This window comes from Cupressus sempervirens, chromosome 10 (genome assembly GCF_028749045.1).
Source record: "Cupressus sempervirens isolate cs-2001-9-10 chromosome 10, ASM2874904v1, whole genome shotgun sequence".
Taxonomy (NCBI): Eukaryota; Viridiplantae; Streptophyta; class Pinopsida; order Cupressales; family Cupressaceae; genus Cupressus; species Cupressus sempervirens.
The window spans coordinates 313,204,771-313,229,212 of NC_143127.1; the positions used below are offsets into that span (position 1 = coordinate 313,204,771).

Consider the following 24,442-nt stretch of genomic DNA (forward strand, 5'->3'; position numbering starts at 1 on the left):
AATGATGTTATCTACAATGCCTCAAAAGGACAAGGATTGATTCTTTCTTTTGTGTGAACCATTAATGAATGCTCATTCTCAGAATGATGTGAGGAGTCTTTCTAGTTTATGATTAAGTGTTTGAAACAAGTCTGCACTTTGTAAGGCCAAAAAACTACTAAAGGTGTCCTATCTATGCTGTACAAATTAAGAATAGTGATGTCAAAATGTTGTTACACTGTTGCAGGTCATGACAAGGAGTTGTTTATGTTCATTGATGCCTTGTAATAGGCCTTGTGAACCTTGTATGGAATGTCTAAAACAAGAATGCCCAAGAATCCTCAAATGGGCATATCGGCAGTATAGGAGAGAGACATAGGTGCACCTAGTTGCATTGAAGATATTTTAAGACATGTATTTGTCCAAACGGAAGTTCTATTTCTGCATCATTTTTTGCCTAATTTTATGTGTGCTTTGTGTCATTTTCTTCCTTGGCCGACATTTGTGCTCATCTACAGTTAGTCTCTGATTTTTGTTTTCCTTGCCGTTAGTTCATGGAGTGCAGTTATATGTGTGTTAGTCTTGTGGGAATTTCTATGTTAGTATGTATGCCTGCATAAAAGGGTTTGGGCTCTCACAAAAACTTAGCTTTACCTATAATTGAAAAAATTAAATTCAACAAGATTTAAATGGTGTTACCAACATAAATACCAGTATGAGTGCATAAAAAATTCCCAATTGGAAATATTGCATCATAGGGTTCATAAAATGATAATTTAGTAGGTTGTTTTATAGGTTAGTGCATTAGTGATATGAATATGTTGAATTTGTAAAACAACTCAATGCATGTGGGAAAGTTGTTTATGGAGATTCCTATGAATTAGGATATGAGAATCCTATATATATGAAATATGTACTGAATGAAAAATAGGAAGCACATATATTCATGAAAATGTGTGAATTTGTAGAATTCACAGATGATCATGATTTTAATGATTTAATCATTTGTAATTGTTTTAGATGATTAGGATCATATTGTTTGATTTATCCATGGGCTATGCTGATTATGACACCGTATATGGATATGATTAGGTTTTTATTTAGGGGATATGTTGATAAATTGATAATTTCTTTAATAATTTTACCGCCTTAGTTGAGTGTCATCGCACATCTAAGGTTAATTGTTTATGTCATCTTGTTGTTGAAAATTGGAGCCTTTGGGCATTATTTTTATAATTTGCATATAGTATGTATGCATAACTTGTCCAAATCCTTCTAAATTTATTAAGCTTCTAGAACGCCAATGATGAATGCTTTATCAATTTTATGATATGCATATTTGAAATTTCTGTATATATTTGAAAATTCCCCAATTTTTTTAACTGAAGATGTTCTCTGTCTAACTTAAGATTCTCTTGATTTCTATCGTTTCATAATTCTTTCTTCAAGTTTTCCAATAAAGAAAGGAAAGCACAATTTTAGATTTGATGATTTCATCTATGGGTGTGGCTGAGACTTAGATCCATTTCCTATTTATTGTTTGATCTACTATGAGATTCAAAGGAGAGTCCATTGCTTATTAGAGAGTGCATGTCCATGTCCTCCTTCGTAAGGTATGATGATCAGCGGTGCCTTGCTCTCTACCTCTAGGAGGCCTTCTGCCTTTGGAATCTCACTCTACAGGAGTTATCCCCCTCTGGATCTGCGTCCTTTCATCAGCTTATTACTTACTTCTTCACTCTGGTTACCTCTCCTAGAGGAATGAAGTGGTCTGGGAGCCCGTCCACTGCTACTCACACTAGATCGGTGAGACCATGCAGAGATCATATGCACATGCACCATCAGCGACACCGATCCTACTGTCTCCAGTGGCGGGCTCAGACTTCTCAACACATGGATATTTATCCTTCAGTTTTGAGCCACTTTTCCATGACAAATTGCTAGCTCGCAGTTTTATAGTCTCTCCTGTGTGGTGTTGTTTCTCTTTCTTTGCTTCTTGCTATGTTGGTTTCCTTTTTCTCGGACACCGTTTGGTGGTCGTGTTGCCTTCTGGCCTCTGTTTGTATTTTCAGTCCCTTGGGCCCGTTTGTGGTCTCTTGTTGGACATTAATAATTTATCTTATCTTATCTCCTCATTCAACGACAAAGAATATTATTCGATATGGCTATCTGTGATTTAAGGAGCAAATTGTATCTTGTCAAAGGAAAGATTAGAAAAAGTTTGATGGGCACAATAACAATGAGAACTGTGATGAATATGGCTATCTGTGATTTAAGGAGCAAATTGTATCTTGTCAAAGGAAAGATTAGAAGAAGTTTGATGGGCACAAGAACTATGAGAACTGTGATGAATGTAGAGTTGAGCTCAACAATCCAAATCAAGTGAACAAGAAAGCTTGTTCAAAATATGGCAAAACATGACATAGTGAAAGAACATGTTTCCAGAAGGTCGTGATGGATATTTGGCCGTGCAGTGTTCTTTGAGCTACTACCTACCTCCAATTCATTCATACTTCCCACTCCTTACCTCACCAGATCTCAAGCATAAACTTAAATAGTAGGATCAGCTCCCTATTGGTGAAAGGTCAAGTGGGCTTCAAAATAGTTCTTGAGAGGAGTCCATGATTTCCTCTAGAGCCCTTCCTCAAAATTCAAACAAACACGGTCTAGATTTATGATCCTAGTAATATTAAAATCTGAGATAATGGATAAACTCATAAATTAATGACACACTTTAGTGATAGATCAGTTTTTTACTGATTACAGTCTAGTTTCACGAACCCTGTGGTATTGACATAACAAAAAATTCAGAAATTACAGACAATTTAGTAATTCACTAGTTTCCTACTGGTTACAGCCATATTAATGCTTCTAATAACAGGGTTCCTTTAGCTTCTCCCGTACTTCAAGGCACATTCCCAGGAAGCTCTGTCCCAGCAAAAATCACTCTATCCATATTGATCCACCACCCACCTTCATCATTTCACCATTATTTTATTTATAATACTTGCCTCTGAAAATGCCCGTCCAGATGAGCATTTTCAGACACCCCAGTCACACCATCCGTTGACTATGATGTTCTCTCCTCCTAAAATAGTATCATGAAGGCGAGAATGATTAAAATCTAAAACCGGTAGAACTGTAACAGTTGTCTGTCCAACATATTTCTGAACATTCCTTGTAATACCCACCAGGTAAGTCATGACACTCAATAGAGCATGTAATGCCTAGTAGATTCTAACCAGGTTTGCAAAAAGGTTCATGTTTATATTCAAAATCATGTCAACAAAACCATTATCAGGTCATTAATTCTTCCCAAAAATAAAAATGGATGATATCTTAAGAAAGAAAAATACCCCAAGGATAAGATTTGCCATTGCTGAGATGGAAATCAGATTTTTTAAGATCACCAACTGAAAATAAGCAAGGAGAAATTGAAACACCCTCAGGCTCATTTCTTTGAATATTTGTAGGAAAATTGAGATCTGGCATTCTTTCCATTTGTTTAATGCCTTATCTGGAGGATCTTTCAAGACAAAAATGGGAAAATGATCATTTGAGAAACATTTGAGGTTTTCTTCACCAGGAGAGTGAGGGATTCTCCTGAAGTATGGATGTTAACTCTCTTTGGATAAATTCTCTGAACATAAAGCTACTTCCAAATATAATCTAAAATTGTGGTGGATTGTTTTGATGTGGGAGTGGATTTGGCAACATCACGGGGTAGAAAGTGATTGGAGCAGTTGAGGTCAAAAAGACAAAACAGCATTCAAGACTTTAGGCTGTGGAACATTATGATTGCAATACTGTTCCAAACTTTGAGTTGGAGGTGCATGGATACATTTTTAAGGTAGTGACAAGGATGTTGGTTATAGTTGCAGTTACGAGGATTCCATTCTAAGGATGCGTTCCTGCGCTTCTTTTAGCTACCTGTTGGAAAACCCTGATTTTGACAACTTGTGGAGTTTTCCGTGTATGTTTGAGTTTCAGCTTATTTGAAAGCCAATTCTGTAGAAGTTACACTCCGAAGACACTGCCAACTCACAAGGAATAATCAAATCTTGCTACCATTAATCAAATCAATGTGGCCGATGGACGGACAATATGCAACACACAAAGATAATCATTGTGTTGATTTATTCAAACCCCCAATATCATCAGAATATTGTGTTGATTTATAATTTATAATTTTAGTTAGCAAATTGTCTGCTACAAATTGAGAAATAATATGTGTGATATTAGATCTTTGTATTATTTCTAATTTTATATAATGTCCCAGGTTCTTTCCTCTATTGCTCAGATACCGATTCGTGGGGTCCAGGCCTGGCTTCCGCATCGGAGGCGGACGGATTCCGGATGCGCTCGGAAGCCCTGCGGGTGCTGGCCAGAAGCCAGCCGCAGGCTCCCGGATGCGCCTGGAAGCTGAGTCTCAGCTTCCAGGCGCATCCGGGAGCCTGCGGCTGGCTTCCGGCCAGCACCCGCAGGGCTTCCGGACACATCCGGGAGCATCCGCGGGCCTAGCGGCCTTTCAAACAAAAAACAATAATAAAAGCATAAAGATATCTCTGCTCCTTATGTGTCCAGTCAAAATGACTGTTCTGCCATCTGCCACATGTCATGCACTTTTTTAATCCTTGACACAGATACGTACAACCTAAGTAAAGCTGATGGTGAAGAAATGTGTTAGAGGGACATGTTTGCGATCAGAGTGGTATTAAGCTATGTGCACTTATTGATTAATATATAGGGCAAATGGGTAAAAGTGCCTTTGGTGGACCAGGTCCCATTAACTAAATCGATATCTCACATGGCAGGGGCCAAGTAAAACATTAGTTTGCTAATAAACATTCCACTGTCTTCTGAACTGATTAGTAATAATTTAAATTAATCCAACAGAAAGTGCCAGTACACAATCATATGCTGTCTCAAAGCTGCAAAACTGCCTTTCAAGCATCATGTATCCTTCAAGACAAGCACAGGGATTCCCCAACAAAAATTATTATTCAGGAAAGAAATCATCAGTAAGAAGTCCCAAATATGGACTCCTGTAATTTCCAATCTACAAAAAAAATCTGAATTAGGCAAGGAAAATTTGAATTGCGCTGTATTAACAAACATCTTGTAGAAATCTTCATCATGACAAACTTATGGTATCCCTCAAAAGGATTATAACTGTATAAGAAATCGACAAAATAGAAAACATAAACCTGGAAGCAACAGTGTAATACTAGCTTGATAAAGGCAACATCTAACTGCTAAGATGTTATAGGCTAAATCTGGATAATGATGAATATTTGAAATAGAATTTTTACTAGAATCCTGCGAATATTCTGACAAAGAGGATGCCCAACATGAAAACAAACACAAACAGAGCAGTCTTCAAATACAATATCTAAAGTTGACAAATAATTGAGATATTAAATACCTGACAGCATTATTAAAGTCAATTATAGGGCTTTCTCCCAGTCACAGTCAAATTCACTCTCAAATTCGAATATAGGGCTTTCTGCCAGGCAACATCTAATCACTGCTAAGATGTTACAGGTTAAATCTGGATGAAGCTAAAAATTTGAAATAGGATTTCCACCAAGAATCCTACAAATATTAATATTATATATATATATATATATATATACACGTTTCCTCCTGCATCCGCATCCACAAATAAAAAAAATCCCCGCATCCCGTATCCGCTTCTGGAATCCGCTTCGGAATCCACATCCGAATCGGTAACTTAGCTTTATTGTTGTAGGATTGTAGATATCTTTATATGCTTTGGCTTTTTTGTCTAATTGGATTAAGGAGTGTTGATAATTCTATTTCCAGGTTGAGTCAAAGAATGAAGTGCAACCCTTGTATCCTTTAGATGCAGAATTCACAAGGCCAGCATGGGTATTTGGTAATAGTTCTTATGCTTTCATCAGCAACAAGGGACATGACCACTACATTGCATGCACATATAGGTATTTTCTTGTGTCTAGAAGTTCTCTTTTTTATCTCCTAAAGAGATCCATATAGCTTTGTGCATGTACCTTCCATTTATCTATAATTATAATGAAAATTATCAATCTGTCCTATTTTCAGTATAATTATCACATGAAATTGCTGTTCACTGTGATATTTATCAATTTTGACTAACAGGAGAAAAGGGAGGTCCTATTTGGGAATTCTTGATCATACTCTTGGTTCCATGTCCTTAGTTGATATTCCTTTGACATATCTCAGCAATATTGTGAGTCAATTTAAATTATTCCTATGTTTACCTCAGGGCTACAACTGTAAAGTTGTTAACCAGGCAGTTGCTACTGTCACTTAAAAATTCTGTTGTTTTTTTGCATATATAGCTGTATCATATTCTGAAATTGAGAATAAAGAGATAGGAGTTCTTGTAGATAATTTCTCACAGCTGAAGAAACTGACTGTATCAATACTTTGCTAGGTTAGACCTCTATGGGAAGTATTTTGTACGTTGAAGGATCATCACCTAAACATCCAACATCTATAGCAAAGGTTTTCCATCTATTTTCTTTTCTTTCCTTTTGAGTTTGCATATATCAACATGGAACAGTTTATCAAGAAGTAAATAAAAGTAATTCACTTCATGCTAATTGTTCTGTTTGTTGAATTTAAAGATTATTGTTTGCTTCCTTAATATATTAAAATGAATAGGTGTAATTATTGCAAATTTCTTTGTAACCTTGTTCACTTTATTCATCTTAAAGTCAGGATTATTTGTGTGCAGATTGCTTTTGAAGAAAATTGCACTGTAGTGAAAGATATATCTATAGTCTGGACGTCATCTTCTTTAAGCAACACAGATTATAATCCATTTTTTAGCTCGCCAGAACTAATTGAATTTACCACCAAAGTGACTGGACAGACAGCATTTGCTTATCTTTATATGCCTGAAAACAACAATTACCAAGCCCCTGAAGGAGAAAAGCCACCGCTACTTCTAAAGAGTCACGGTATGTAGACTAATATTTATGAAACAGAGTGTTTTAATATAATGCCTATTTCTTGGCAGGTATAGATATATGATGGTTCCTGTTCATGTCGATGGATTGTTGTTTATGAGCATTAAATAGTAAGAAGACCAATTCTTTTTTCATTGCAACTGATTTATGATTAACTGTTGAAATTACAATTCTGCTGTTTCATTTCTATTTCATCACCAAGTTGGGTGGATGACAAACATATCAGTTTGATATTACTCTCTAGTACACAAAAGGAAAGAGAAGAGAATCTAGTACATGTACACAGATAAGAATCATCACTAAGAACAAATGACTGTATTGTAGGAGACTATACAATTGTTTCAGCATACAGAGTAATCCATCACAACCTATTAGAAAGTAATCCTTAAGATCTAAATGTTCTTGTTTGTCTTAGTTACCAGTAATTTGTAGTGACCTCTAATGAGATATCTGACAACTATATTATCCTCAACATCTTAACATGCATGCCAGTTCCTGTTAATTATTTACTTAATTCCAACTTGACTTGTCTTACTAAAACACACAAGCTTCTGTCCCTTGACTCATTATCATCCTGTAATTAGGAGCTTCTAATGATTGCAAGGAATTCTATATATGTCATGTCCCCTTTCTAGCAACATGATTCCTACAGTAGATTTGCCTATCATTGACTCTCGTAGGCAAATGATTTTGGAGAGAGAGTCATCCTGTTGCCAGATGATTGCATTTTGCTCTCGAAGAGTTATAATTAATCCTACATCCAGTAAGTGGGGCCTACACGTTCTAATGTTGAATTGAGATTGCACATTTAATTTTATAAAGTTATTTAATTTTATAAAGTTATTTAATAATAAAGTGCATTATAATAAGATTTTATAAAAAGATGTTTCTAGAAGCTCCCAGTGACTTCTTAAAAAGTGAATAAATAGAGGGCAGGAGACACCCATTTGGACAAGCGGTTTTGTGGATTCAACTTCTATTTTATGTTGGAGCGATTTGTAGTCATTCAGTCTGCAAATTCTCAAATTATCTTTGGGAACGAAAACTCCCATTGATAAGCAATTTTGAGGGTGTGGAATATCACCTGAATTATTGCAAACTGGAAGTGATATTACAGTCACTTCGTCAGGGCAGAAATCTGTGGCCTAAGGCCAATTTGGGGATTCTTGCATTATTGATTGGCTGAAGAAGAATCAATTTGCCATCTATACAAATTTTTGCAGAATGGGGGAAATTCGAAAGGAAGCCAGGAAGGGTATTGTTTGGCATCAGTTAAGAGTTTTAATTTACATCTCAGATCAGAGGGTTTAATTTTTGCTGATGGAAGGGTGATTACAAGCAGCGTTTATATTTCCAAACAAACAAGTTCGAGTTCCTTTGTTCAGGCGTCCCTTCCCAGAGCATTTTCGTCACTTGATTTGGACCCTGGAAAATATCTCAGGATTGGATGCTAAAGTTTTAAAAAGTTGCGGGTGTCTGTATCAGTCTCTTGTAGAGGATTAAGGGTGAAATTTCGGGCCAGAGCTGGGATCGATCTGCAACGTGATTTGTAGCAAAGGCTGGGTGATTGACTTGTACAAGCCGGCAACAACGCCAGGACTCTTTTCGACTCAGTCTGGGTCTGTTTCGGCGGATATCTAAGGGCAAGATTGTGGGGGTAGGGACTCCCTAGCCTCAAGTTTATCCCAGTCGACATTATAGCCGGGCTGCATATTGCACATTTTCAAAGTTTCGGCCACTCCAGTATTAACATATCCATTGACAAGCACACGCATTATGAAATGCGACTGTTGATTCTGCAGCAGTAACGTTACAGTCTCATTACTGGGCGTTGCTAGGATCTGAAATCTGTTACCAACTCCAGCAACATTTGGCGATTCATGATCATCCAGGTTTCAACGTTTTTTTTTTGATATATTTTGCTTGAAAGTCAATAGTTTCATACATTGATAATTGAAGAAACTATTTTGATTACACATTGCTTATTGTACGTATCTACCATGAATGCAAATATACATTTCAATCTGTATTTGAACTGAGTTAGCATTCTATCTACAATAGCACAGATTTGTTTTCTTGCCAAGTATTTGACAAATTCTCCAGTGTTATATCAGTGTTAATGATAATCTAATTAGCAAGGGTCATCTCAATATACTATATTCTTTTGTATGATTGATCTTCTTGATGAGATGTTTACTTTTGCATTCTTCCCAATTATATTTTTTGATCTGGGAACTTTTTTTAAGGGAACAGTCTCCAAATGTGTAGTTAACTGTTTCCAACACAATGACAATCGTTGGTCTTGGTAGCTTTTCCTCAGCTCTGCAAATTCTTATGTTTCCCTTCTTGAGAGCAATGTCTCTCCTCATATTCACCATCTTTACTTCATTTGTTTTTTAAGCTTTTGGGATGTAGATTTTCATCTGTCCTGCTCCAGAATTATCCACTTGGTTCCACAGGTTGGGAGTTGTGAAGGAGTTGGTAGACAGTACTCTACTATCAACAATGCTTCTCCTTGATCCTACGTTTGACTATTGGACTCTAGAACTTAGACTGTGTTGCTGTTTTCTAATGTCTCTTAGGATTTCTAATGGTCAATTCTTGTAGTTCACAGTGGGAGGGAGGTATCCTTTGCTAACTCAATGCCTCTACTTTAATTTCACCAATATGGTGTGAATTGGTTTTTGAACATTGAGTGTGTTGCATTTGGTTTGTATCTAGGCTTTCCATATTCCTTAACACAAATTAAAGCATTTGGGATTTGGGAGTTCAAGTGATGCACTTCTAATTCTTTATTTTATGAAAAAGAACAAGAATTGAAAGAAGATAGCTAGTGGCCCTTTTTAAAGGCCATGGTTTTACTTTTGCCAATTTCATTTCTGCATTTACTTCCATTTCAAACAAAACTGGCAGAAGGGTCCCTTAAACCTTCTACTTTCATACCATTTTGGATCAAACCTTTATAAGCATACACTATAGGTAGTCCAACTAGTATTTGAATCTCAGAAGTCTTAGCATTTTAACTTAGGCATGACCATGGAATCATAGCATGGTGGTAAAGCTTAAAAAAAATATTTTGCATTTAATTTTTGTAAGTATTCTGTAGTATCCCGGACAGGATATTTACTTGTTTCTCTATGAACAATATAATCAGAACTAAAATCTTGCAGATGTATTTGAACACAAACGAATACAGTACAATAGCTGGCAGAAGTTTAACCAGCTTCTCCTTAATAATAATATTCAAACTCAGAAATATGCAAATGGAATTCACTACGATGTTTGAACCAAAAAACTCTTCACAAATAAATAACCAGAACCTTTCAGCTTTATATTCAGAATTCCAAGCATAGGCAGATGTAATACGAACAGCAATAAGAAACCAGTACTTTCTCACATAAATCTGTTTGCTTTAGAATAATATTAAAGATTCAAGCATATCAAAATGTATTACAATTCAGCAGGATAAACCAGTAGTCCTTCAACACTCCTAAATACGTTACTGTATTTTATAGCAGCAATACAATAACCAATACACATAAACCAATCCTAAATACAGATTTAACAGTCGGATTGGAATGATAGGATAAGAACCTGTAAGCGCAAATGAAACACCCAAAGTGATGTTTCCCAAGACAATGGGTTTGTGTCCGCTGCCTGCTAGCATGAGGGGCTATGTCCTCCAACTAGCTGAAAGCTGAAGCTTTCTGAGACTCTCGTAAGAGAGAAGACTGAACTGAATAATAAATCAAGCATACTGAATGAAAGGGTCTCTTCTCCTTTTATTCTTGCAGTTGTGACTTGTTTACCATACAGGGTAAGAAGTTTAACACATGTATAACATGACTCAATGCAGAACAGGTACTCACTTGCTGATTACAATCCGATTACAATGACTACAATGATCAATGATCAATGATGATTCCAAAGTCCATCTTGGACGTGTACATATACCTTTCCAGAGGGGTGACTCAAGCATCACACGCCCGTTCGGATACTACTCTGCCCGTTGGCTACACTATACATTTTACCGACAACATCATCCCCCCCAAAAGAAAAGTTGTCTCCGGACGACAATACAACAAAATTCACTAACAAAATTTACTAACAAAATACATCAATGCATAAGTACTAGACAGAGGGATGCATCCCTGGCGTAGTGGCCGTCGGCATCCACAACTCGTTCACCTCTGCCCTTAGCTTGTAGACTTGTTCTTTCCTGATCTTCAGCTTTCCTTCTGCTTCCAATTGGAGCTCTAGGGCTGATTGCATCATCTCTCCAACCTCTCCCAATTCCTTCTCCTTCTCCACCGCCATCTTTTCTTTTTTTGCTTCCAACTGTTCTTTCGCTGCTGCTAATTGTTCTTTTTCTGCTAACAGGGCTGTCCTCTCGAATTGCCAGGCCGCCCTCTCAAATTCCCAGGCTGCCCTCTCCGAAGCTAACCTGGCTGCTAACTCCTCCCAAGCTCTCTCAGCTGCTATCTGGTCCGCTTGACTCCTCCGAAGAGTGTAGTATGTCTCCCTGTGTAACTTTGCTATCTCTTGAATCAGTATCTCAATCCGACTCCCCATCTCAGGTTCCCTCGTCATGGACCAATCCTGCCGCATTTCCGTGGTCTCCACATCGGGGCCATCCCCTCTCCTCAAAACAAACTGTAAAGGCAGCTGGACATCCTATCCATATGAAGGATATGACTCTCTCCAGCTCCTTCCCTACTGACTTCAATGCCTGCGTCTTTGCCGAAGCTAAAACCTGGCAAGCCCGAGATGCTAGAGCTGTGACATCATCAAGAAAAACTCTCTGTCATTTCTATCTCCTGCGCTAGTGGGTGTTCTTGCTGTGTACCTATAGCCTTCTCCATTGCATCTGCCATATGCTCAACAATGCTATGCGGTATTCCCTCACTCTGTTCCTGCGCAACCTCTTGTAATGCGTTCTTCGAAACTGCTTTCTGCGTGGGTGTTGGCAAGTATGTCACTCGAGGTGCTGGAGTTTGGTGGAACTTTGTACTCAGAAAAGCACTCACCCTTTGGGTTCGGTCCTCTGTGTGTGTCCTACTCAGGTGATGCCAACAGTGCTGTGTCTACTGTGACCACCGCATCAGATCCTACTACATTCAGTCGGACACCTGATGCCCCCAACTCCTCGCCTACAGGTACCTCCAACACCCTTGTCTCTGTGTCTATCTCCATCTCCATGTTAGGTACCACAGTCTCTCATGTATCTGGTAGAGTCTCACGAGCCGGCTCCATCGGTGCCTATGAAGCTACTATCTCCGTCGGTGCTGGATGTGACTCCGCTATAGCTCGTGTCTCTACGGTGGGCTACGTCGTAGCTGAAATTGGCATCATCATCACCGACTGTCTGAACTGTCCAAATGCTGGGATACCATGTATACCTACAGGAACCAAGTGTGTCATAGTTGAAAGCACAGGCCGTGGAATTCTCAAGGGCGTAGCCGAGATCACTTCTACCTCTTCGTCATCCTCCTCTTCCCCCTTAGATCCATTCTCCTCTGAAGATGTCTCCTCTCGGCCGCTATCTGTGTCACCACCATCTGGCCTTGGTCGCTTCTGCCCTACGGTTTTGGTGCCGAGAGGATCCAAGTGCTTCCACTACATTATAGGTGGTTCGCTAGGCGCGAGTGGTCTCGGTTTTGCCTCCAGTGCATCATTCGGGATCATCCACGTTGTCGCATCCAAAAATAGACCAATAGCATAATGTGACATATAGAACATTTTGTGCTGTAATGTCATAAACTTTGAAATCCGCTCGGCCAATAATGCTGCCCAATCATAAACTATGCCGTGCAAAATTCCGTTCATCATGGCTACGTGGGGAAAAGAGATATCTGAAGCGTGGCTTGAACTTGTGAGACAACTTTTAACTATGTCCATCAAACAACGCCAATGCCCCTCCTGAGGATACTAGATTTCTTTAGCCCTCTGCCTTTGGATGTGTTTGAAAGAGCCTTCTGTTCTACCTGCGACAGGTCTCTGCACACAAGCTGTATCAACTTCAGCTTCACTTCACGGCTTAACTTTTTCGGCTTGCTTTCTATTTTTCTCCCACCTTGAGCATGACCAGGTATGCCAAATACCCGTGTAAAATCAACCGGTCTGAATGATATTGTTAATTTGCAACCAAGATATTCGAATGTACTGCTTTTGGAGAACCTGTCATATGTTTCAGTCATAATGCTCAAAAACCCTTCATAGTCTCTGATGCAAAATACTGGCGTTTGCACTACCCATTCAACCTGTGCTCTTCGGATTCTAGCCTTCACCTAGTGGTTGTCTGGAGTCTCTTGCCACCATTTCCGGCACTTTGCACCATTTAACCCTTCGAATGTGATACTCTATACTGTAGGAAGTTCTCCTGGCTGCACGGTTTGCTTTGCTTTCTTCTTACTTGCACCTGCACTACTGGACCTTGCATGAGTCCCTCCTGCTACATGAATTCCAGATGGTAGTGTCTTCGCGTTCTTGTTCATGGTAGTGTCTTCGTCTAGTTTTCTCTTCCAAGCCCTCTTTCTAGTTGACTGCATAATTGTCACCCTTTTGTCGTTTTGTAAATAAATCTTAAACTGTTCTGGCAGTTACCTAGTGTATTCTCGATCGCTATCCTTAAACTTGGTACCATGAACTCTATTGGCACCACTGCCTCTTGTTCGTACATTAGTTGGAAAAGGGTATGTCCTGTAGTTACTTTATACGAGGTATGGTACACCCATAAAGCAGATGGTAACTTCTCTTCCTAGTCTTCTCCCTCAACTGCACAGGATTTATAAATCACTCCCACTAGAATTTTCTTCGTTGCTTTAGCCCTTTAGCCCTTGGGTAATACGGGCTCGACAATGAATGGTAAATTTTGAAATCAGTAGTGAGCACTCTGATGACGTGGTTAACAAAATGTCCTCCACAATCACTTGTCAACTAGAGTGGGATCCTGTACCTTGTAATAATTTGTTCATATAAAATTCTTGCTGTGCTGACTGCAGAATTGTCTTGTAACGCGCGTGCCTCCACCCATTTAGTTAAGTACTCTGTCGCTACCATGATGTATCAGCACCTTGTTTTACTCACTTTTAGTGGTCCAATAAAATCCAGTCCCCACCTCTCAAAAAGTTCCTGTGCATTCGAGGGATTTAGAGGCATAAAATCTCTCTTCAATGGTTTTCCAGCCCGTTGGCATGTATCACATACAACTACCCACTCCATGGCGTCATTGTATACCGTCGGCCACCATAGCCCTGCCAAAAGTATCTTCCGTGCAGTAGTATCCGGCCCCATGTGTCCTCGTGCCGGGCCTTCATGTGCTTCTTTCAGTACTTTCAGAATTTCTCCTTGAGGACACACCGTCTTAGAATTTGATCTGGTCCCATTTTATACAATAGTCCATTGATTAACTAAAATGTTCGGCTTCTCAGCACCAATTTCCATCTTTGATTTGGTGGCATGTCGCTTGGAAATTGCCTCGTCGATAGATATTCTCCAATGCATATGTACTAGGCTGGTAGTACTGTAATATGAAAGAGTTGCGCATTTGAGAAATCATCATTAACTCCTTCAGGTGGCTCCCCTGATTTTATTCTCGACAGGTGATCTGTACTCACATGACTCTTCCCTGGCTGTACCACGATCTTAAATGTGAACTCCTGTAATAATAACAACCATCGGCTTGTTCTTCCTTTAATAATCGGCTTATTGACCAAGTATAGTAACGCTTGATGATCTACGTAGAACACAGATGGAGTGGCCAACAAGTAGTGTCTAAACTTCTGTAGTGCATATACCATCCCCAACACTTCTCGCTCTGTGGTACTATAATTTCTCTCCGCTTTCGACAACAATCTACTTGCAAAGTACATTGGATGGACTAACCCGTGGTCACCAGTCTGCGCCAGTGTTGCTTCGATGGCATAATTTGAGGCATCTACATGGACATGAAATTCTTTATCCCAATTCGGATAAGCCAAAATCGGAGCCGTAGCCAACCTTGTCTTCAATCCCTCAAAGGCTTCATTTTGGTCAGTCTCCCATCTGTAAGGTTCACCCTTGCAGGTGAGTTTGTCTAGTGGATAAGCAAATTTTGCATAGTTTTTAATAAACCTTCGGTAATAACTGATGTGCCCCAAAAATGACTTCACTTCCGACACATTTGTCGAGGGTGGCATCTCTAAGATTACGCGGACCTTGTTTGGATCCGTCTTCAATCCCTCTTTACAAACTATATGCCCGAGCAACTTCCCCTGTGGCACCATGAACCTGCACTTTTTCGGGTTCAATGCTAATCTTGCTCGCCTGCACCTCTCCATACACTCTCCTAACGCTGTTATGTGTTTTTCTTCTGTGCTAAAAATTGACCAATCATCTAAAAATGCTTTAAAATTTCCAACAGACATCTTGTCAAATATATACAGGATAATCCTTTGGAAAGTCGCCAGAGCATTACATAATCCGAATGGCATCCTGTTGTATGCATATACTCCATCCTCGACGATGAATGTCATTTTTAATTTGTCCTCCTCAGCAATGGATATCTGATTATACCTTGAGAATCCGTCCGTGAATGAGTAAATTTCATGCCCCGCCACTTCCTCCAAAATGCTATTTGTAAACGGTATTGGGAACAGGTCTTTAATTGTTACGGCATTTAGGCATCGAAAATCCACACATATTCTTATCTGTGTCGTATCCTTCTTCAAGGATATCACGATCGGTGATACCCACTCACTTGTCTGCACTTTAAAGATGATACCAGCCTCCAGCATCCTGTCAGTCTCTTCCGTGACCCGCGCTGCATAATTTTTGTTCATTCGGTACGGTCGCTTCCGTATTGGTACCGTGCCTTCGATTAATGGTATCCGATGGACACATAGTTTTGGTGGTACTCCTTTAAAGTCCTTATATGTCCAAGCAAAAACATCTTTGTACTCCATGATATTTTGATTGCTGCCGCCTTCAATACTGGGTTCCAATCGTCTCCTACAAGAATGTTCTTCGGATTTTCCTCATCACCCGAGTTCATTGTTTTCACTGTCGGCTCTTCATACTTTATTGGCTTATCTTTATTGAACGTATGGGCAAGTGTTTCATCCACCTGCGCTTCTCCCTCCTTCATTTCACTGTACTCCCTCAGAAATTCGTGGCCTTCTTTTCCTTCCTCAACACTCAAAATATTGTAGCTCGGAAAGACCTCATAGTCTTGCATTTGCTAGTGTAGCAATCCGTTTACTGAATCTAGGTCGTCATCAATTGACCCTCCTAATCTCAACACCCCTTCATCATTTGATTTCATCCTTTTTTCCCCTTTGTCATCATTCTTGCCTTCGTCTTTTGAGTCTGACGATGCTACTTCTTCTCCTACCATTTGTGTATGCAAATCGATTATAAATCTCCTACCTCCTTTCTCCATGGATAGGGTGTTTCTTTTCCAATCATGCTTTACCTTAGCTTGCACCAGCCACCCCCATCCCAAGATGGCATCGTACCCTCTTCTCTTTAGTGGAATGACTATGAAATCAAGTAAAAATGATCGTGTCTCAATTGTTACTGGCTATGCCATTAGAGTGCCCAAGGGTTTTATCCCACGTTGATCTGCTGTAAGTAACTGAAAGGTGGGTGGCCATAGTGTTGGGTGTCCAAGGATTTTTTTGATATCTTCCAGCAGCACCTTCACTCCCGATCCTCCATCTACTATTGTATCCATTAGCACCGTACCCAGAATGCCCATCTCCACTACTGCTAGGTGTCTACTTGTCGTAAGTGCTAGTAACATCGGGTTTGTTGCTGCTACTGCCTCGGTTGTTTCATTACTATCCTTTGCTCCCTCCGTCACTCTCGGGGACATTGTCATATTTATAATAGTCGTACGCAACTGTGGCATGGTGAGAAGAAGATCATTTAATTTAATTGGCACTTTTGTTTGCATTATCTGTTTCACCATGTTTTCTTCCGCCAAGTTTCGTTTCAGAGTTTCAGCAGTGTCTTTTACTTGTGACTTCTCTGCTTTCATCTGCTTCTCTATCTCTGTTCAGGTTTTTTGTAACCTCTCCTTTTCTTCTTTCGCATTCAGATATTTTGCTTTCCTCGTCTACTCCCGCGTGATTGCCAACATGTTCTCATCACATGTTTCAATACTTAATAAATTTACACCTTGCTTGGGACATTTTGAATCTTCATGGTCCCCTAGACCATACCATCTGCACAGTAGTTGCGGCATCTCCTTCATAGTACAGTCCCTCGCGAAGTGACCCCAAAGATTACATGCCCGACATTGTATCATTGGCCGTCCACTTGCATCATATTGTATTCTACTTCGGCCTCCATTGTTATTGTTATTATTTCTACCTGTTCTGTGTCTATTATTGTTCTGATATCCACCTGAAGTTGCATCAATGCCTGTGTTATTGTTTTTGTTCGACGCTTCTTGCATTAGTAACACTTGTTGGTGTCCTTTTGCTTTCAAGTTAAACGGGCACTCTTTCAGGGAATGCCCTGCCACTTGGCATATGTCACAAAACTACTTCTTCGGGCATGAACCCTTCATATGGCCGTCCTTGCAATCTGTGGTCCACAGTTCTCCTTTTATTGTATCTAGATTCTTTTTCAAATTCTTGAATTCTTTCATTATTCAAAGCATGTTTTTCTGTAGTGCTTTCACCTTCTTGTTTGATTCCTCATCGCTACTACTACTTTCCGAGGATGAGTCATCCGAATCAGAGGACTTATGCTTTTTCTTCTTACTCGTCTTCTGTTCACTTTTCAAATCCATAGCGCGAGTATATACATCGGTGTATGACGCCGATGGTACAATCTTCATTTTCTTTTTAAGTGCCGACCATAGCCCCTCCATGAACCACCGTTTTTTCAACCCATCCACTGGTTGACTCTCCATCTTTCCGATCAATTCTTTCAATCACTTGGCATAGGTTCAGACTGTCTCATTCTTTCCTTGTTTGGTGCTGTATATCTCTGCCACTATTTCATTATCATCTCGGAGCAATCTGAATTCTGCTATAAATTCTTTTTTAACATTCTCCCATGTATTAAGTTTCTGAGGACTGGTGTCAGAAAACCAATCTATCGCCACACCTCGTAGGGTCGTTGGAAATTGTCTTACCCAATCATCCTCATCCGTTACACCATTTGCCATCCATATGGTTTCACATGTTTTACAGTCTCTAATAGGGTTTGCTGAACCATCACCGTGAAACTTGGGTAACTTTTCTTTAGGGCTTGCCATCGTTACTTTCCTCTAATTCTGAGGTTCTTGTGTACCCGTGCTGTTCTGTGGTCCCGCGTTGTTCAAGACTCCTGCCCTGTTCTATGCTCTCGCGCTGTTCTGGACTCCGGCACTGTTATGGACTTCCGCGCTGCTATGTGCTACTGCGCTGTTCTGTATAACATTCTTGTTTCCAACAACCGCGTTGTCTAGTGAAAAGTCTTCAAGTGATGTTATATTCTCCGCCTGTATCTGTTTGTCCAGTGTATCGGGAACGAAGAGATCACTCCATGCTCGTGCTCCCTCCGCACTCCGAGTCGTGCGAGTTGCTTCCCTTCCGTTCGGACACTCTCCCCTCAGCGTATACAGGTTAAGGAACTCTTCCTTTGTTTCCTCCACCAAATTCAAGCGTTGTCGAGTTTCTTCGAGCAATTCCTCGACACTTCTCAGTCTACTAGGTGAGTGCACTCCCTTTGTTTGTGCCTATTCACTCCTTCGGTGCCCCTTGGCAATCTATTGAAGTCTTTGTTTGCGCTCTGCTTGCTGTGTTAGAATTAAATTTTTTTTTGCTGTACTTAGTTCATTCTTATCTTTCACCTTATTCCGATCCTTGTTTGGCAAATTCGGCATTAATCTTCATATCATTCCTTCGTTCTAGCCGCTAGTTACGTCTGGCAACGGCGCCAAACGTTTATCGTACAGGGTAAGAAGTTTAACACATGTATAACATGACTCAATGCATAACAGGTACTTTATTCATGTATGCACTTGCTGATTACAATCCGATTACAATGATTACAATGATCAATGATCAATGATGATTCCAAAGTCCATCTCGGACGTGTACATATACCTTTCCAAAGGGGTGACTCAAGCGTCATGCACCCGTTTGGATACTACTCTACCCGTCGGCTACATTATACATTTTACCATCAACATGACTCTTCGACTACCTTTCTGTCTGTCTTTTTGTCTTAACTCTCCTTGTCCTCTTTTGCCCGCTTGGAATATCAATTTGACTTTTAATAAATGAAGTTTCAGCTCTCTTAGTAAATTTAATATTATAGTGATGGCCCCCTTAATATTTCTAATGTCCCCAGAAAAGGGACATTACATATTCATAACCTTCAAAGAAGTAAAAAAAATTCAGTCCATTTCTATTGAACTCTTCTTTTCCAATGATGAATTGTCACATAGAATAGAAACATCTGCACAATAGTAGAAAATGTTTTTTTCTTTTTCTTTTTGGTAAAACACCTACGGAATAGTAGATAAAGTTTTTCTCCCTATTCTTTTTTAAATTCTGTTTTTGGTAATCATTTTCTCCTTCTGGTGTAACCTTTGCAGTGACAATATTTTCAGCCTTTTCTGTGTCTTGAGAGCTTTGAATTTTTAAAATGTAAACAAAATTGGGACAACTTTTTTCTAGGACTTGAGCTCAATCATGCACATTCAGCTGCCAATTATTTTTCAACAAGTAATTGTCATGGATGGTGACTTTCTTTCTGCAGGACTCAAACTGTTGATTGAATTTCACATCATATGTTTTCTAGTAATGTACTTATTTATTTTAATCCGTTTCTGTGTAAATGGTTACATTTGAGTATTTTGTGGAGATGCATAAGGCATACACCAGAGGCATTTACATTATTGTCAATCTCTTGACAAATGGTTTTGATTATAATTTTATCAGCTCATGCTTAGACAACTGAAATGCTCTTGACTTATATTGAAGAATTCGCACAAATAGTCTTAGCTATCTCAAAAGATATGATGTTATGCTTGCTTAGTTTATTTCATGTATCAATGACTTGGTTTGAATTTCTTGTAGCCTAAATTGTCAATTCTGATGATTCATTTGGCCATCTCAACATGTATGTATGCTGTATAGTATAGATTATTTGACTGATTGGTGACATAGCTTGAATTTCTGTTAGCACTAAACTGTTTATGTGTAAATTCATTTTTCAATTTCAAACTTAATGTAAAGCAGATTATGATGTTTAAAGTTTAAATGTATTAATTGAAGACCCTGCTATAACTGAAGCTAGGATTTCCTTTTCTTATTCTTATGCAATTTCTTCTCTGATTTTGCACTTAAGGCAATACTTTGATGACAAAGACACACATTAACCATGAAGTATGTATGAGCATACTGACAGTTTATCGATATAGTTTCTGCCTTCCATTTTAACTTTAAAGGAAGCTGTTAGATATTAATAGTAGAGTTGGGTTATAATGTGTATCAGAATTCTTGTTTTGTTTATAACGTGCATCTTTGCATGGTAGCTAAAATGTGGTTTCAATTTTATTTTTACAGTAAAGGGCTATGGTGCTTTCTCTCTCTCTTTGTTCTGTTGCTAACACCCAACATTTAATATTACGTTTAAGGGGGTCCAACATCTGAGGCACAAGGAGACTTGGACTTGGGAATCCAATATTGGACAAGCAGAGGGTGGGCATTTGTTGATGTTAACTATGGAGGGAGTACTGGTGCGTATGCCTCGTTGTTTGATATATTGAAAGATTTTGTGGTGTACTGGTTTCATTGAACTGACTTTTCCAACTCTCTATAGAATCCTGCCCTAACTCCTAGTAGGGACTAATCAATTCACTTTTTACATATTCTAGGTTCCCATGGCTCTTGTTTGGATGTGAATAGATTTTATATAACATCTTGTGTAATTTTTTGGCTAAATGCTTTTGAATTGTGTCGAAGAAAAGCCCTTTGATTAGATATTAGACATTTGTTATATTTCTCATCTTACTCATGTAGATTTGGGCAAATGAGGGAGTTGGAAACAATCTTGGGGAACGGTCAAGTTTATTAGTAGTAATAGTAATATTCATCTTGTATTTGCACTCATTATGAAGTATAAATGTAAATGAAGTTAGGGATAAGGAGTAAGGAAGGCAGTGGATCTAAAAATTACAAATATGTAATGTCTAGATATAGATAATGTAATGTAATGAGATATGCACCCAAGTCAGCTCCTCTTTACGGACAAATCTTGTTGTGTCACAATATCAACTGGCGATTCAGGCAATTTCATGGTGATTCTCTTTACTATGATTGTGAGTGAATAGATGGTGATGTCATTGTCAAATTGCACACCCTCTCCCCCCCATTTCAGCCTTTAAGTGTAGTCTTTGGCATTCTAATCTTTTGTCATTAGTCAACATACGACAAGCTTTGACTTTGTGGCATGCAAGACCTAAAAAGTGTAACCCCACCCTTGTATAGCTGCCCCTAAAATCATTAAGACATACATGGCAATCCCACACTCTAGTCCCTCCTGCATTCTTTTTACTTTGTTGCCTAGGCGTGACATATTAGAGAAGAAGTTTTCTTCTATTGAAAGACCCTTTGCATATTTGCTCATGATGGTGGAAGGGCATTTAAATAAATCAGTTTTAGGATCAGCCTCTTTCCCAGTCTCACTACTAGCAATATCACCCGCAACCACATATTCATCATGATCACCACTACTACTACTTTCATTGCTGCTCATTGTGCTCTGTTTTGAGATTTAAATATGCAATGAAAATATGAACTGAGACAATGAAAATAAGGGAAAAACTCAGACTCTTTCAAGCTGCAAATCTATTTAAAAAATAGAAAATGGAAGCATAAACAATATCATACTTGGTGCACAATAGAGGAAGCTCAAACCCCTGTAGAAGCTCTTTGTAATAAAAAAAAGCAACTCCGCTTCTTGCAAAATAAAAACCTCAGCCTTTTGTTATAAATGCAAACTCCAAACGTAAAAGCAATAAAAATGTCCAACATAGCCATGTGTGGTCATTTTTAACCTTTTCGGGTAAGTGGAGCAGTGGGCCCCACTAGACGTCCAAATAGATGTAAAATGAATTAACTTAACACACTTCTTTTTGTTTTTGGCGTTGCTTTTCATGATGGCAGACAAACATCCTCAAGATGGACGAGGGATGTCTGGCATGTCCCCTTCCTTCGCAAGGATGACCAACCATCCCTCTTTTTTTTTGGCGGCGTCTTAGGGACACCTCTCCAATATTTTGAATTTTTGGGGATGGTTGAGGGATGTCCCATACCCGTCCCCTTGTCCCAGGGACACCCTTGTTTCCAAATCTTTGTGTTTTTGGGCAGGGACGTGTCCCCTAGGTACATAGATATATAGTGGTGTTGATGCTTGTTTTATGACTGGCTAAACATTAGAACAAAATATCGAGATATCTTATCCTCTTTTGAACAAAGTCTTGTGTATGCTAAGATTGCGAGAAGATCATACAATGACTCTGAGGTTCTTTCTATGTTAGGTCTTTACTATGGATAAGCTTGGTGGTTGATGTGATTTGTTAATGATCACAAGGGGGCCTATGCATATTTACTTAGATTCATTTCAAGTCATATTGGATGTGGGAGCTATCATAAAGTTTTGCAATGAAGTACATTTTTTTGGAATTCATGAAATATGTAGAAATGAAAGGGGATTAGGGTTCATAAATTCTATTCTATTCCTAAGGGCAGTGATAGTGGACAAATTCCTTGATAACCGAGCTTTGCTTTGCCAAGTTATACTATAACTACACTTGAACTAGTGCAATCTTGAAGGGTTCTACACCAGATTTTCATATCATCACATACACCATCATAGAGAACATTGTATATAAATGATAGAAGTTAAGAATATGCATGAAAGGGTTCATGCTAACTTTGCACGACGATTTGGAATCACTAAAATGTCAAAAGCAAGAACTAAAGGAATTCATCAAAACATCATTATTTTCTCCATTGCCATCACAACGGTTTATCTAAACTAAAAAAAATATTAATGAGGGAATTTAAGAGAACAAGCAAGCATTAAAACACATCAAGTATTCACCAAATTTCATTGTTGTATTAGCTCATAGAAACAATCTTAGAAAATCCTCTAAGTGATGGCTTTATATAGGTCCTCAATTACAATAGGCAGCCTGAATGAAAACAATAACCAATGGCGCAGATCGTGCCACATGAACCCTAACTAGGGTTAGGGCAAAGAAAATAAATCTAAATTAATGGAAGAAGGAATTCACTACTATAGTCGGTAATAAATGCCCACTACACATGCTTGCTTGGGAAGAGAGTGGAGTGCAATAAATGACTACTAAGCACACACCCGCTGTGCATTAAATGCATATATTCTTGACTTTGTCACCTTAAGGCATGTAATCGATCCAATGCCATCTCCAATTCTTCTATGTTGATGCTTGGTGTCAATTTGTGCTTGAATTCTAGCACTGCAACTGCTCTTTCTGCCTTTACTAAACTTTCCTCCCAATTCGGTAATAAGTCTCGAGTGGTATGCATGGTATTTGAGAAGATGGAGAAGCTCTCAAAAACATTCTAAGTGAAAGAACTCTTCCAACTTGCCTTTCATGTTGTCCATTGTTATTTCATCTTCCTCTAATCTCTATGACAACAAGGATGCAATTGTACTAGGAACCCCTTGCCTGATGTTGTCGATTATCTTTCTCCATAGAGAAGATTCCTTGGTGAATCTCTCAAATGTTTCCCTTGTTATGATCACTGCACTGTACCATCAAAGGAAGTCATAGATATCCCCTCCGTCAATAACTCTACCATCAATCAATGTCTGCTTTGGGGTCTCTATCAGATCCTGATTATCGGAGATCACTTCATCTTGGTAAATATGTTCATCTTCCTATGATTCTTCCATGTATTGGATCCTAGAGTACAATTAATGCCCTACTATGAACTTGCACCAATTCTTCTGCATGCTTGGATGCTTCTTGCCGAATCCTTACCACCTAAACCTTTGTATCTTGGGAAGTCTGCTTGATTCTATCAATTTCATCTATTGCTTCAGTTGAAACACCTGTTAGAGGGGCAAAGGATGGACCTTCCTCTCTCACTGGACAAGGCAAGTTGTTTATGAAGTGGCACAAGGCCTTGATTTCTCTTTTTTGATTTTGGTATCCCTCTTCTAGCTTCTTCATCCTTTCTTTCAAAGCTTGAGTGGAATCATTGAATTCCTCTATGATTTGCTCACGGGAAGCATGGCCAAGATTGATTTCCATGACAATACTCTTTTGGAGTGATCTGATCCTTAGTCTTATTGACTGTAGGAGTTGCAATTTGCAAAATCCTAGACCTTGATTCTCCCCTAAAAACCTTAGTGAACCTTTTCACTTTCCCCGTTTCCTTGGATTGGTTGGCTTGGTCAAAAATTTCTTGTAATTCAAGTGTTGGGTCAACCTCCTTTTCTTGATTTTTTTG

At 39.0% G+C, this 24,442-nt stretch overlaps 1 protein-coding gene across 3 annotated transcripts in view; it reads left to right on the forward strand.

Annotated features, from left to right (window-relative positions):
• Positions 1-24,442, forward strand: part of LOC149533878 (peptidase uncH-like) — a 306,636-nt gene that overhangs the window by 150,803 nt on the left and 131,391 nt on the right. The window contains exons 8-12 of one of the 3 annotated variants that reach the window (XM_089807076.1): positions 5,806-5,942; positions 6,121-6,211; positions 6,424-6,489; positions 6,722-6,947; positions 20,575-20,676. In XM_089807076.1, coding sequence (XP_089663202.1) covers positions 5,806-5,942; positions 6,121-6,211; positions 6,424-6,489; positions 6,722-6,947; positions 20,575-20,676 — 622 coding nt within the window. The remainder of the gene's footprint in view (positions 1-5,805; positions 5,943-6,120; positions 6,212-6,423; positions 6,490-6,721; positions 6,948-20,574; positions 20,677-24,442) is intronic. The other 2 variants (XM_089807077.1, XM_089807078.1) reach the window with 2 other exon arrangements.